Below are 13215 nucleotides of genomic sequence, written 5' to 3'. Positions count from 1 at the left end.
TGTAAGAATCTCTGTAGTGATACAACAGACTGTGGACTCGGATGTCTGTGCCTGTCGGGGCTGAGAGAAAGACAAACAGCTCTCAGTCTGACAGGACTGGTGATATGGCCCAGGTGACGTGAATCAATGTGCCCATCGCCTGATTTACCCCTCCCTGGGAACCCCCCCCCCCCTACCCCTTACAGAGACAGGTATCTAATAGGTCTCTTCGTTCCTACTAATCCACAGAGATTAAAAGAACCTACTTCAGTGGCACCTTCAAACACTGTATGATACATAGTAAAGCCTGACAAGCTTATTGTCACAGACATACGGACAGAGCCTCTGTATACAGCACAGTGTTTCTACAAGCTCTCACCCTCACATCCTGTGTGATGACGTGTCTGCTTTTCACAATAAGTATGTCTCAAAATAACTTCTGCATCATGCTAATGCTTTAGCTGCTTTGTGTTCATATGTGAGAAAAAGGGAAGTTAATCAGTCTGGTTATGAAGACTTACCTGCTTCACATGCAGGTATTTTTAAACTGTGTGAACCACAATGATTATTTTTATAGACCAAATATCAATCAATTTTACCGTGAAGCTGTTTCTAAAATTTTAAATCTGCTACTAAAATATTTATTTCTGTAAGCATCAGAACAAACGCAACATCAAAATGTCTCTTTTTAAAAGGCAGAAAATGCATCAGTGTAACAGTGTAAGAATTGTAGCCTTTGGCTGTATGCACTGGCCCTCAGTGAAACCAAGCAGCCTGAAGATAAAAATTGATGGATTTTGAAGCCATGGTGGTGCAGTGGTTAGCATTGTTGCCTCACACCTCTGGGACCCGGGTTCGAGTCTCCGAGTCCCCACAGTCCAAAAACAAGCTGAGACTAATTGGAGTTACTAAATTGCCCATAGGTGTGCATGTGTGAGTGAAGGGTGTGTGAGTGTGCCCTGCGATGGGTTGGTCCCCCATCCTGGGTTGTTCCCTGCCTCGAGCCCATAGCTTCTGGGATAGGCTCCAGACCACTCGCGACCCATAGGATAGGCTCCGGACCCCCCACAACCCAGTATGATAAGCGGTTTGGAAGATGGATGGGTGGATTTCAAGGCCTTATTGTGGTTTATCAAAGTTCGTCTGAACCTTCTATGATATCAGACATCTAACACATAAACCTGCCACCTCAGCACTTCTGAGTGCCGATACTCAATGTGAGCATGACTGTGTCTGTGTGCAGTTTGCATGATTCCTCTGTTCATTTCTCCAGGTCTCAGTGCCCTGCAATGGACTGACGTGCTGATGAAGGTTTACATCACTTTACACTGTGTGCTTCCTGCATGAGGATCTAGATAATTGTACCAATGATAAATAGCTGTGGTAAGACAGAGGGAAATTGTTAAGGCAAGAGGGATGCAACAATTTATTTCTTATTATTAGTAATACACTATAAATACACGTTAACTTTAATTTAAGTTCTTTATTCACGCTTTCAACTTTAGTTATTCTGCTTTACAAAATAATAATGCAATGACTTGCTGAAGCGCTAAACATTCAGCTCTGTGGTTTTGTCACTTCCTGTGCCCAGTCTCTGAGTGCTGTGTGTGAGAACAGAAAGGAGAGAGACAGCGAAGGTGCAGAGGATGAGGAAGTGAGGCTCAGTCTGCACAGGTCTGGGCTCAGTGACACACACACGTATGGATCCTCTGATGCTCCTGATTCTCCTCATTGCTGGGCTCCCAGGTGAGTGTCACTCATTACAGTGGAGCTGAGTAGAGATCTCTCTCCTGCTACTCCACTCACTGCCAGTTATAGTTCGCAGGAAAAATAGTCAGTAATGTAGATCTGCAGCTGCGTGAGACAAAATCGGAAAAATTAACACTTGGAGTTGCAATAATTTTGTCACAAAACTGCCGATGCTTATTGAATTCCTACAGATGGCACAACATGTGGTACAATTCAAATAGAAAAGGAAAAAAACATTTCTCCGTGAATGTATTGGACAAGTGAGTCTGGCGCAGGGACGTTTCCTGCTCCGCTTTTTAATTAGATTGGTGTATTTCAAATTTTACTTGGGATTTTAATTTTAAGCTTTATAAACTGAACATACGGAGTCATACAAAGGTCTATTGGTGAACTTGGACCCTCAAACTCGTCCATGACGTTTGTCTTATTGTGAGCATGTAGAACATGTGCTGTAGTTGAGGACCAGTGCGGTCGGTCTCTGTGACGACGCAAAGTTTTAATGCTGCAGGTGTCTGACAGCAGAGAACCGTGTATTACGTCATTCTCATCATAAACCTAGTCTGCATGTATGTATCTGAAGAAGTTTGGTTTCCTGTGAGGCCTGTGATTGGTTGTACTGGGGTCATTTCAGCAGCACAGGTGGTATGTAAGCAGACAGCCAGGATACCATCAGTCATTTCTGTGTCTACGGTCAGAGGGGTCTAAACACCCCGCTCCATGTGCTACTGGAGCAGGTCTGTGTTTATCAGGGGTCAGGATCAGCCACAGAGGATTGAGACAAGATCTGGTAATCTGACACTGCAGTGCTTAACACTAATAATCTCTAGGTCAGGAGTGGGCAGCCTTTTTACAATGAGAGCTACTTTTACAAAGAAAATATTCTGGTGAGCTACTCAATTGTAAGGTTTATATTTTCCCATCTGATTGGGGAGTGGTTTTCCCTATTGGGGGGGGGGGTTATCGACTTGGATATTTTTGGTTATAATCATCTCGTGATACTTATAGAAACACACTGACATCGACTGGCCTCACATCTCCAGGCTGGGGGGTTTGATATCTGGCACAGCTCTCTGTGTGGAGTTTGCATGCTCTCCCTCAAAAACTCAAAGACATGTGGTTCAGGTGAATCGGTGCCCCTAAAAGTGCCCGTAGTAGCTGTGTGTGAGTGTTTGCCCTGTGATAGACTGGCATCCTGTCATGTCTGTTCCCCTGCCTTGAGTGTTTGCCCTGTGATAGACTGGCATCCTGTCCTGGCTGTTCCCCTGCCTTGGGTGTTTGCCCTGTGAAACACTGGCATCCTGTTCTGGCTGTTCCCCTGCCTTGAGTGTTTGCCCTGTGATAGACTGGCATCATGTCCTGGCTGTTCCCCTGCCTTCAGTGTTTGCCCTGTGATACACAGGCATCCAGTCCTGTCTGTTCTCCTGCCTTGGTTGTTTGCCCTGTAATAGACTGGCATCCTGTCCTTGCTGTTCTCCTGCCTTGGTTGTTTGCCCTGTGATAGACTGGCATCCTGTCCTGGCTGTTCCCCTGCCTTGAGTGTTTGCCCTGTGAAACACTGGCATCCTGTCCTGGCTGTTCCCCTGCCTTGAGTGTTTGCCCTGTGATAGACTGGCATCCTGTCCTGGCTGTTCTCCTGCCTTGAGTGTTTGCCCTGTGATAGACTGGCATCCTGTCCTGGCTGTTCTCCTGCCTTGAGTGTTTGCCCTGTGATAGACTGGCATCCTGTCCTGGCTGTTCTCCTGCCTTGAGTGTTTGCCCTGTGACAGACTGGCATCCTGTCCTGGCTGTTCCCCTGCCTTGAGTGTTTACCCTGTGATAGACTGGCATCCTCTCCTGGCTGTTCCCCTGCCTTGAGTGTTTGCCCAGTGATAGACTGGCATCCTGTCCTGGCTGTTCCCCTGCCTTGAGTGTTTGCCCTGTGAAACACTGGCATCCTGTCCTGGCTGTTCCCCTGCCTTGAGTGTTTGCCCTGTGATAGACTGGCATCCTGTCCTGGCTGTTCCCCTGCCTTGAGTGTTTGCCCTGTGAAACACTGGCATCCTGTCCTGGCTGTTCCCCTGCCTTGAGTGTTTGCCCTGTGATAGACTGACATCCTGTCCTGGCTGTTCCCCTGCCTTGAGTGTTTGCCCTGTGATAGACTGGCATCATGTCCTGGCTGTTCCCCTGCCTTGAGTGTTTGCCCTGTGATACACAGGCATCCAGTCCTGTCTGTTCTCCTGCCTTGGTTGTTTGCCCTGTGATAGACTGGCATCCTGTCCTGGCTGTTCTCCTGCCTTGGTTGTTTGCCCTGTGATAGACTGGCATCCTGTCCTGGCTGTTCCCCTGCATTGAGTGTTTGCCCTGTGATAGACTGGCATCCTGTCCTGGCTGTTCCCCTGCATTGAGTGTTTGCCCTGTGATAGACTGGCATCCTGTCCTGGCTGTTCCCCTGCCTTGAGTGTTTTCCCAGTGATAGACTGGCATCCTGTCCTGGCTGTTCTCCTGCCTTGAGTATTTGCCCTGTGATAGACTGGCATCCTGTCCTGGCTGTTCCCCTGCCTTGAGTGTTTGCCCTGTGAAACACTGGCATCCTGTCCTGGCTGTTCCCCTGCCTTGAGTGTTTGCCCTGTGATAGACTGGCATCCTGTCCTGGCTGTTCTCCTGCCTTGAGTGTTTGCCCTGTGATAGACTGGCATCCTGTCCTGGCTGTTCTCCTGCCTTGAGTGTTTGCCCTGTGATAGACTGGCATCCTGTCCTGGCTGTTCTCCTGCCTTGAGTGTTTGCCCTGTGACAGACTGGCATCCTGTCCTGGCTGTTCCCCTGCCTTGAGTGTTTACCCTGTGATAGACTGGCATCCTCTCCTGGCTGTTCCCCTGCCTTGAGTGTTTGCCCTGTGATAGACTGGCATCCTGTCCTGACTGTTCCCCTGCCTTGAGTGTTTGCCCTGTGACAGACTGGCATCCTGTCCTGGCTGTTCCCCTGCATTGAGTGTTTGCCCTGTGATAGACTGGCATCCTGTCCTGGCTGTTCCCCTGCATTGAGTGTTTGCCCTGTGATAGACTGGCATCCTGTCCTGGCTGTTCCCCTGCCTTGGGTGTTTTCCCAGTGATAGACTGGCATCCTGTCCTGGCTGTTCTCCTGCCTTGAGTATTTGCCCTGTGATAGACTGGCATCCTGTCCTGGCTGTTCCCCTGCCTTGAGTGTTTGCCCTGTGAAACACTGGCATCCTGTCCTGGCTGTTCTCCTGCCTTGAGTGTTTGCCCTGTGATAGACTGGCATCCTGTCCTGGCTGTTCCCCTGCCTTGAGTGTTTGCCCTGTGAAACACTGGCATCCTGTCCTGGCTGTTCCCCTGCCTTGAGTGTTTGCCCTGTGATAGACTGGCATCCTGTCCTGGCTGTTCCCCTGCCTTGAGTGTTTGCCCTGTGAAACACTGGCATCCTGTCCTGGCTGTTCCTCTGCCTTGGGTGTTTGCCCTGTGAAACACTGGCATCCTGTCCTGGCTGTTCTCCTGCCTTGAATGTTTGCCCTGTGATAGACTGGCATCCTGTCCTGGCTGTTCCCCTGCCTTGAGTGTTTGCCCTGTGATAGACTGGCATCATGTCCTGGCTGTTCCCCTGCCTTGAGTGTTTGCCCTGTGATACACAGGCATCCAGTCCTGTCTGTTCTCCTGCCTTGGTTGTTTGCCCTGTGATAGACTGGCATCCTGTCCTGGCTGTTCTCCTGCCTTGGTTGTTTGCCCTGTGATAGACTGGCATCCTGTCCTGGCTGTTCCCCTGCATTGAGTGTTTGCCCTGTGATAGACTGGCATCCTGTCCTGGCTGTTCCCCTGCCTTGAGTGTTTTCCCAGTGATAGACTGGCATCCTGTCCTGGCTGTTCTCCTGCCTTGAGTATTTGCCCTGTGATAGACTGGCATCCTGTCCTGGCTGTTCCCCTGCCTTGAGTGTTTGCCCTGTGAATCACTGGCATCCTGTCCTGGCTGTTCCCCTGCCTTGAGTGTTTGCCCTGTGATAGACTGGCATCCTGTCCTGGCTGTTCTCCTGCCTTGAGTGTTTGCCCTGTGATAGACTGGCATCCTGTTCTGGCTGTTCTCCTGCCTTGAGTGTTTGCCCTGTGATAGACTGGCATCCTGTCCTGGCTGTTCTCCTGCCTTGAGTGTTTGCCCTGTGACAGACTGGCATCCTGTCCTGGCTGTTCCCCTGCCTTGAGTGTTTACCCTGTGATAGACTGGCATCCTGTCCTGGCTGTTCCCCTGCCTTGAGTGTTTGCCCTGTGATAGACTGGCATCCTGTCCTGACTGTTCCCCTGCCTTGAGTGTTTGCCCTGTGACAGACTGGCATCCTGTCCTGGCTGTTCCCCTGCCTTGAGTGTTTGCCCTGTGATAGACTGGCATCCTGTCCTGACTGTTCCCGACACCCACATTGTTTTCGTGTGACTTTCCCTTCATCTCATGACAGTCTTGTTATTTTACCTCGTCACTGATCCCTTACGCCCATCTCTCTGTGCCATGAGCCTTGGTCCATGTGTCATACAAACTGATATCACAGTATATTAATCAGAGATACTATGAGGCTGAAAATGTGATTTCAGTTGGTTATTGTCCCCACAGGTGCTGACAGTGTGTCCACAGTAAGATGGGTGACTGTACAGAGTGGAGGATCTGTCACCATCCCATGTTTATATGAAGATACATATAAAAACCATGTGAAATACTGGTGCAGAGGGATTGATGATCGGTCATGTCCTCCCATAGTACGGACTGACTCTCCACAGACGAAGGGTGACGTGTCAATCAGAGATGATCCTGACCAGCGAGTCTTCACTGTCACCATGAACCATCTGACAACTGAGGACGCTGATTTCTACTGCTGTCGTGTGGAGATCAGTGGACATTCAGATGTTGGAGAATGGCTTACACTGTCAGTCACTGATGGTAAGATGTCTGTACTGCAGACTGTAGCCAATGAGACACACAGCATGTAACATGTCACTCAGTCAGAAAGGAGGGACATTACCACAAACACAGAAGGAAAAAATATTTCAGAAATACGTTTTATTATGTTCAAATAGAATCATTGATGGTTTATATGAGCAACTTCAGGGCGTTAAATATGATAGAAAATACGTAAAAAAAATGACAACAAACATTAATATAAACACACTCTAACTGTCTCATATATATGAATATTTTAAATTCATTTTTATTTCCTAATCTGTGTGTTCAGGTTCCCCAGAGCTGTCAGTGGACAAACAGGAGGTGACTGGTGTGGCGGGAGACAGTGTCAGTGTTCAGTGTCACTATGGAGACAGTAGGAGTCAGAAGATGTGGTGTAAGATGGGGGGCTCCTGTTTATCAGGGAATTCTGGGAGTTTGGATGGGAGGCCTGTGGAGATCAGGGATGACAGAGTAAATAAAGTCTTCAGTGTGACAATGAGGGGACTGGAGAGGAAGGACACTGGCTGGTACTGGTGTGATGATGGACACCAGCAGATCCCAGTTCAAATTACTGTCATTCAGCCAAGGTAAGCATTCAGCTGCATTTTCCGTTTGCGATGCAGTTACAGCATTTGCCTGATCATACAGTAATGGAAAATTTCCATTATGTTTATGAGAATAAGGATATTATTTTTTCCCATTTTTTTAAATTGTAATATACTTGAGATGGCATCATATCCAGTGTGAGCCCCTCCCTTGGGCTCACTGCTGCCATGCATAGACTGCGGGCTCTTTCTGACAATGTTCTGGACAAATAATTGGAAGATGGATGGATGGATGGATGGATGGATGGATGGATGGATGGATGGATGGATGGATGGATGGATGGATGGATGGATTTTTCATGTATAACATGTTATGTAATAATCATAATAAAACTGGCAGTTAACATCCTCCAGCTACTTTTCTGCTCTTTGTTAGTGTCTCCTGTTCCTCACATGTGTAATAGTACAGATGTGGCTCTACTGTGCTGGTATAAAGCATGTAAGACTCTAATGCTCAAACCCACCATCTCATTCAGCCCTTTGGTCCAGCTGGCTCTGTATGTTGTACTGGGCTTATTGGTGCTGCTGTATATCTTCATCTTCATCATCCTCACGTGGAAAGTGCTGGACAAACGCAGTGAGTATCTGCCGACGCAGACGGCGTACAAGTGAGCTGACTGTCTGCGCAGTGCTGCGTGTCCCTCTGCACTCCTGCAACCAGCAGCTAAACCTTCATGCTTTTATCCTTTTCCAAAGACGGCTGGACAGGGAGTCAGGCAGCAGGATTCAGACACTCGGGTTCATGCAGTGAAATTAAAACAGAATGTTGTCTTGTCCCCTTTAAGAACACAGACTAAACATACAGTAGTGCAGGACTAAAAACTGCTATGGAGCAAACAGGAGATCAAACCTCTACTTCCTCCATGAACCTGCAGGTTTTCCTCTGACCCACTGAGTTTGTCTCCAACCAGCTGAGTTTACAAAACCCTAAACAGTCATTATCATTTGTCTATATCAGGGGTCTCCAACTGTTTTTGCCCAAGGGCCAATTGCCCTCAGTACCACAAAGCCAAGATCCACTGGGGGGCGGGGGTGTTCCCAAAGGTAGGATTATTTGCCCAGGAGTTTGCGAGGAATCGTGTGATCTGGATTCAGTTTTAGTTCAGTCCGATACAGAGTGGAGTCCGTTAGCAGGTGATCACTTGTGTAGATAGTTTGATGCAATTATTAGGCTGGATAATGTTTTCAGGTACATTTTAATTGATATTAAGAGGGACTGATTATGTGTTTGTTGCTCAGCAAATTAACTGTATCAGCTAAGAGCAAAAAAACTAATTATCTGTGTTTTTTCTTTGCTTTTTTTCCTTGTAGAGAAAAAAATGACCAGAAACCAAAATCATGCTGCAAGAACAATGACAATGACACCACCACCAGTTTGGAAAGAAATTGCGTTATATGTAATACAGTGAGATAAGCTAGCTCTTACAATGCATTTAATATGTGTTCTAAATTCAAATAGGAAACGAATATTGGAGGATATCTGTATAAATCATTAACTGCTACACCAGATTATGACCGACAGTGATGTCCTATTGTTGTCAGTTAAAGAATGGAAAGGTGGTTCTGAGCAGATACGTGGTGATAATGTGTTCCTCTCTCAGGCCTCTGTGGAACCTGGTGATGATGTCATCTACAGCTCCATCGTCCTGCCAGGTCCAGAGGTAAGATGATCTCATGTGAATCTCATGTGAATCTCATTTGAATCTCATGTGAATCTCTGTTCAGTACAGGCTCAGGATTAATACCACAGTGAGAGACTAAGGTGAAGTAATGTACTTACTGGGCAGGTAGAGCTACAGCTCTGACCTGTCAGATCCACGTGCATCATGCTTAGATGTCAGACTTAACATGACAGCCATGGTGTGTCCCAGTGATTCAGTTATTCTCCCATTTGTTTTCACCTACTGAGCATTAGAGGAGTTTTAGAGAGAGAGAGGTTTAGGATTTTATGGGCTTGTGGTTCCTGCACAATGGTTGGTCTTGTACCTCCATGCTAAATGATGAAATACTCCTAGCAGATGTCCTCTAGTTCTTCTGCTGCAAGCACCAGCGTTGTGATCTACAGCTCAGTTGCCCTGAAGCACAGCGAGGTGAGTTTCCTTTGACACTGTATACAGCCACTATTTCAGCATCATACATGAAGGTCATTTGGCTTCCAGTTTTAAGCCAGATGAAAGTGAACTAAAGAGATTTCCCAGATTAATATACTGGTCTGGTTTATTTCCTGTTCCTGTAGCAGTAACATTAACTCACCACACGCCCTGAAATGCTGAGAGGCGTCGAGCCTCAGATACCAAACTGAACTGACGAATCAGGTAGCTGATGTTAATGCTTATATGTTCTCTTCCAGTAGGGGGCAGCGACGCGGAGATGCTCCTCTACATGTGGGGACCTACTGCTCAGGATGAGATCTGTGAGGGACAGTCATATGCTGGGAGATATTTTGGGCACTACATTTTTTTTTCTCATAAGAGTCAATATAGATAATCATTTAATTTATAATTTCTGCAATTTAAGGCTCCATTTCTGCCTAAAATTCACTAGGATTCAGCACACACAGTGAATGTGAAAAAAGACAATGAATCGAATTGACTGCAAACTGAAATGTATTTTTAATAAATCATACGTAGGTCATAACACGCCCATTGCTTCTGGGATAGGCTCCAGACCCCCCGCGACCCAGTAGGATAAGCGGTTTGGAAAATGGATGGATGGATGGATGGAGGTCATAGCACTAGGAAATGCTGACAGTCTCTTTCTTCCTCGATGCTCGTTGCGGAGCTGCATTGTTCAGATGTAATTCGACTGGATTTCAACTATGAGATTAGACAGACAAACAGACAGACACTTTATTGATTCCAAAGGAAATTTAGGAATTGGATCAAACCTTAAAAATGTATTGTTAAGAAAAGAAAAGAGGGACTCCTTTGACACAAGACAAAAGAAAAATCAACATTATCCTGATCCCAGCAGTAGGGGTGGATTTCAGGAACAAAATGTACAAAAACTTTAAAAGTGGTCAAATGATATAGGAATGCAGGATTCTGTTTTCCTTGGCTGATCTCGATCGCCATTTTTTAAGCCTGATCCGCCGATACCGATCCTGGCCAATTCCAGTTTTATTAGCTTAACAATAATAACAGAGCAAATATTTTTTAACACTTTAATGAACTTGGCTTATTGTAAACAAAGTATTTTTAAAAACCTTTTCAAATAAGAATGGCTGCATAACTATCAAATTAAATTGGTTCCAAATGCTTTTGGGGAGGGTATCCACTGGTTACTTTTTGTTAATGTCTTACACACTGTGAATTTAATGTCTTTGTCTCGCATTATAACGAATCTCCAAACAGCAGCCATGTTTACCATAAGTGATTGACTTTACATGTCATGTGACATAGTTGGGGGAGGAAAGGTGAGGGGTGGGAGGCACGACTGTGGATGGAAACTGAGCTGGCAACAGAGGTGAGCGAATGACCGAAATGTCATATAACGAAACCTTTGGTTATAATCACGATCCACGATATAGGTCACGATTTTTTTTAGAATGTGTGTAGTAATGTTAATTAACCATTTATCCACTTAACCAGCAAGTCCGTCCTTACAAGAAACACTGTTTGTAACATTATAATCCATCCATCCATCCATTTTCTGAAACCACTTGTTCGATTCTGGGTCGTGGGGGGTCCAGAGCCTGCCCTAGCGAGTACAGGCACAAGGCAGGGAACAACCCAGGATTGGACAAGAAGTAACGTTAGTTCGTTAATTAGTTGATCGGCTCATAAAATCGTCTGTACTGTATTTACACTGATTGGCTGATTGCCAGTCAGCCTCAATCAGGGCGAAAATCGATTGACCGGTGCATCCCTATGTTGTACATAAACATTTATTTATATTTTGCACTTGATTTGTTTAGACATATTTGTGATTATGTACATAAAGAAGACATTAAGCTACCTATTAAGCCTTTCAGTACGATAAAGAAAAAAACTATGTTGTCCCGATAAAATTATCCCCCAAAGAGCTGTCAATATCAAACAAAAAGTAATACGCCTGTGTTTCATTTTAACTGTCATTCATCGCTGTATGTTGATTAAAAATGATACAATCATCAGAGATGAAAAGGAGGTTCTAACAATTACATCCAGAGCATCAAAAGCTGGTCTTCTCAAAAATGAAGAACTCTGAAAGTTAGCATAAACAGAAAACCTTTATTTTGTTAACTACTGGACATTTAGCCTTTTGTGATTCATTTAGCTATTAAAAATATCCACAATGTATTTCTGAAAAAAATGCGTATTTGTTTATTATTTCTTTTTATTATTTGTTGTGTATAATGTGAAGGTAATGTTAGAAGTGAAAAGAGCATATTTTAAATTAGCCTTTTTCTCACAGCATATTGGGGTCACAAAATCTAACGTCAGATGTCAGAAAAAGTCAGAGCTGACCTGTACATCCCAGTAATTAATTCTTTCCATGATTATAATTTCTGTTTATGTGAAATCGCCCGAAGTCTGTTTAATTACTGTTTAAAAGTAATGACATGACAGGTCAAGAACTGATCCTGACAGTTTCAGAGTCCTTAGGTTCTGTAAATGCATTGTGGCAACAATACAGCAGTTCGTTAACATTGAAAGGAAAATGTACTTTTGAATAAGTATTTTTAAAATCAAGTACTCCAGTATTTTAACTCAAGTAAAACTCTGACAGAATAACTTTCACTTGTACTAGAGTAATATTTGACCAGGAGTATCTATACTTTGACTAAAGTAAAGCAGTTGTATAATTTGTCCACTTCTGGTTTCTCATCAGCTATTTATCAACATTTCTAATTCTTATTGTTTTCATTTTAATAACAATATCTTTACCTCGTGAGAGTTTAGTGAAGTCTGTTAGTTCTGGTTTTAATTTTATGCTGTACTTACTGACGCTCTTCACTGCCCCCTGCTGGAGCAACTGTGGAATTAAAAGCTGCCCAGTTGTATTTCAGTTTGAAAGCTTTCATTTGGGCACAGTATTTATTCCTCACAAAAATATTAGGCTTTTGCTTATTGATAAGTGGTGTATTATTTTAAAATGCAGGCCACAGACTGTGAAACTCCTCACACATAATGTTAATAAAATGCTTTACATTAATCCTGCAGGCTGCAGTGGTGTCTCAGTGTGTTACGGGGAAATAAGTAGGTTTGGACCCGGCCAGCAGTTGGATGAGAGACCAAGTAGGAACGCTGGGCTGATGCTGGAAGAGATGTTGGTGTGACCAACAGGGGAGCTCGTCATGTGGTCTGTGTGGATTCCAGTGCCCCAGTGCAGTGATGGGGGTCACTGTGCTGTAAAAATGGTGTCGTCATTCTGGTGAGATGTAAGCCCGCGGTCCTGGGTCAAAAACAATTGCTGAGCATCTTTTGAAAGAGGAGGGGAGGTACCCGATATTCTGGCTTAAATTGTGTGATATCTAAACGTAATATTCACTCACTCATATTATGGTTTCCTTCCGTGGTCCAAAAATATATGTCTAGGTGGATTAGAAACCCTAAACCACCAATAATATGTATAATAACCTGGCGTCCCATGCAGAGTGTTCCCTGATTTGTGGCCCGTAGGGGTATCTATCTCAGCTTCGAATCTGACAGCTCTACCTGAGACACCAGAAATGGTTGAAGCCCTATGGTGGGACGCTGGGACGCCCCCCCACAAGGTGATTCATAGGTCTGCTGTGTAAAGTCGTATTTGCTGGGACTTCTGCTTGCTACTCACGTTGTAATGCAGATGCGTTATATAGAGGGAATCGGTAGTCCTCACGTTGTAATGCAGATGCATTATATAGAGTGAATCGGGAGTCTTCACGTTGTAATGCAGATGCGTTATATAGAGGGAATCGGGAGTCCTGCAACCGGTCGGGAAATGTCGCTGACGATCTTTTAGTCTGTTTTCCTTATTTTTTATTTAATATAACACAGCGACACAC

General features: G+C 45.0%; 1 protein-coding gene across 3 annotated transcripts; it reads left to right on the top strand.

Moving 5' to 3' along the window:
• The first annotated feature begins 1538 nt into the window (after window positions 1-1538).
• LOC125720310 (CMRF35-like molecule 1) lies at window positions 1539-12638 on the top strand. Of its 3 annotated transcripts, none has more exons than XM_048995541.1 (8): window positions 1539-1725; window positions 6316-6639; window positions 6932-7229; window positions 7724-7824; window positions 8559-8644; window positions 8849-8908; window positions 9266-9337; window positions 9598-12638. In XM_048995541.1, the coding sequence occupies exons 1-8, from the start codon at window positions 1680-1682 to the stop codon at window positions 9598-9600; spliced, it is 990 nt and encodes a 329-aa protein (XP_048851498.1). In that variant the 5' UTR covers window positions 1539-1679; the 3' UTR covers window positions 9601-12638. The 3 variants fall into 3 exon arrangements, with proteins under 3 accessions (XP_048851498.1, XP_048851501.1, XP_048851499.1); XM_048995544.1 differs by having other exon boundaries at window positions 8559-8652; XM_048995542.1 differs by lacking the exon at window positions 1539-1725 and adding an exon at window positions 1793-2850.
• The last annotated feature ends 577 nt before the right edge of the window (window positions 12639-13215 follow it).

This window comes from Brienomyrus brachyistius, chromosome 25 (genome assembly GCF_023856365.1).
Source record: "Brienomyrus brachyistius isolate T26 chromosome 25, BBRACH_0.4, whole genome shotgun sequence".
NCBI lineage: Eukaryota > Metazoa > Chordata > Actinopteri > Osteoglossiformes > Mormyridae > Brienomyrus > Brienomyrus brachyistius.
The sequence above is the reverse complement of the archived record's forward strand: the minus strand, read 5'-3'. Positions and strand labels throughout refer to the sequence as shown.

Coding starts and splice junctions, on each gene's coding strand:
- LOC125720310 (XM_048995541.1), top strand. CDS start 1,680: ATGGATCCTCTGATGCTCCTGATTCTCCTCATTGCTGGGCTCCCAG. Junction 7,825..8,558: donor GAAAGTGCTGGACAAACGCA/GTGAGTATCTGC, acceptor TTTTCCTTGTAG/AGAAAAAAATGACCAGAAAC. Junction 8,909..9,265: donor TCGTCCTGCCAGGTCCAGAG/GTAAGATGATCT, acceptor TACTCCTAGCAG/ATGTCCTCTAGTTCTTCTGC.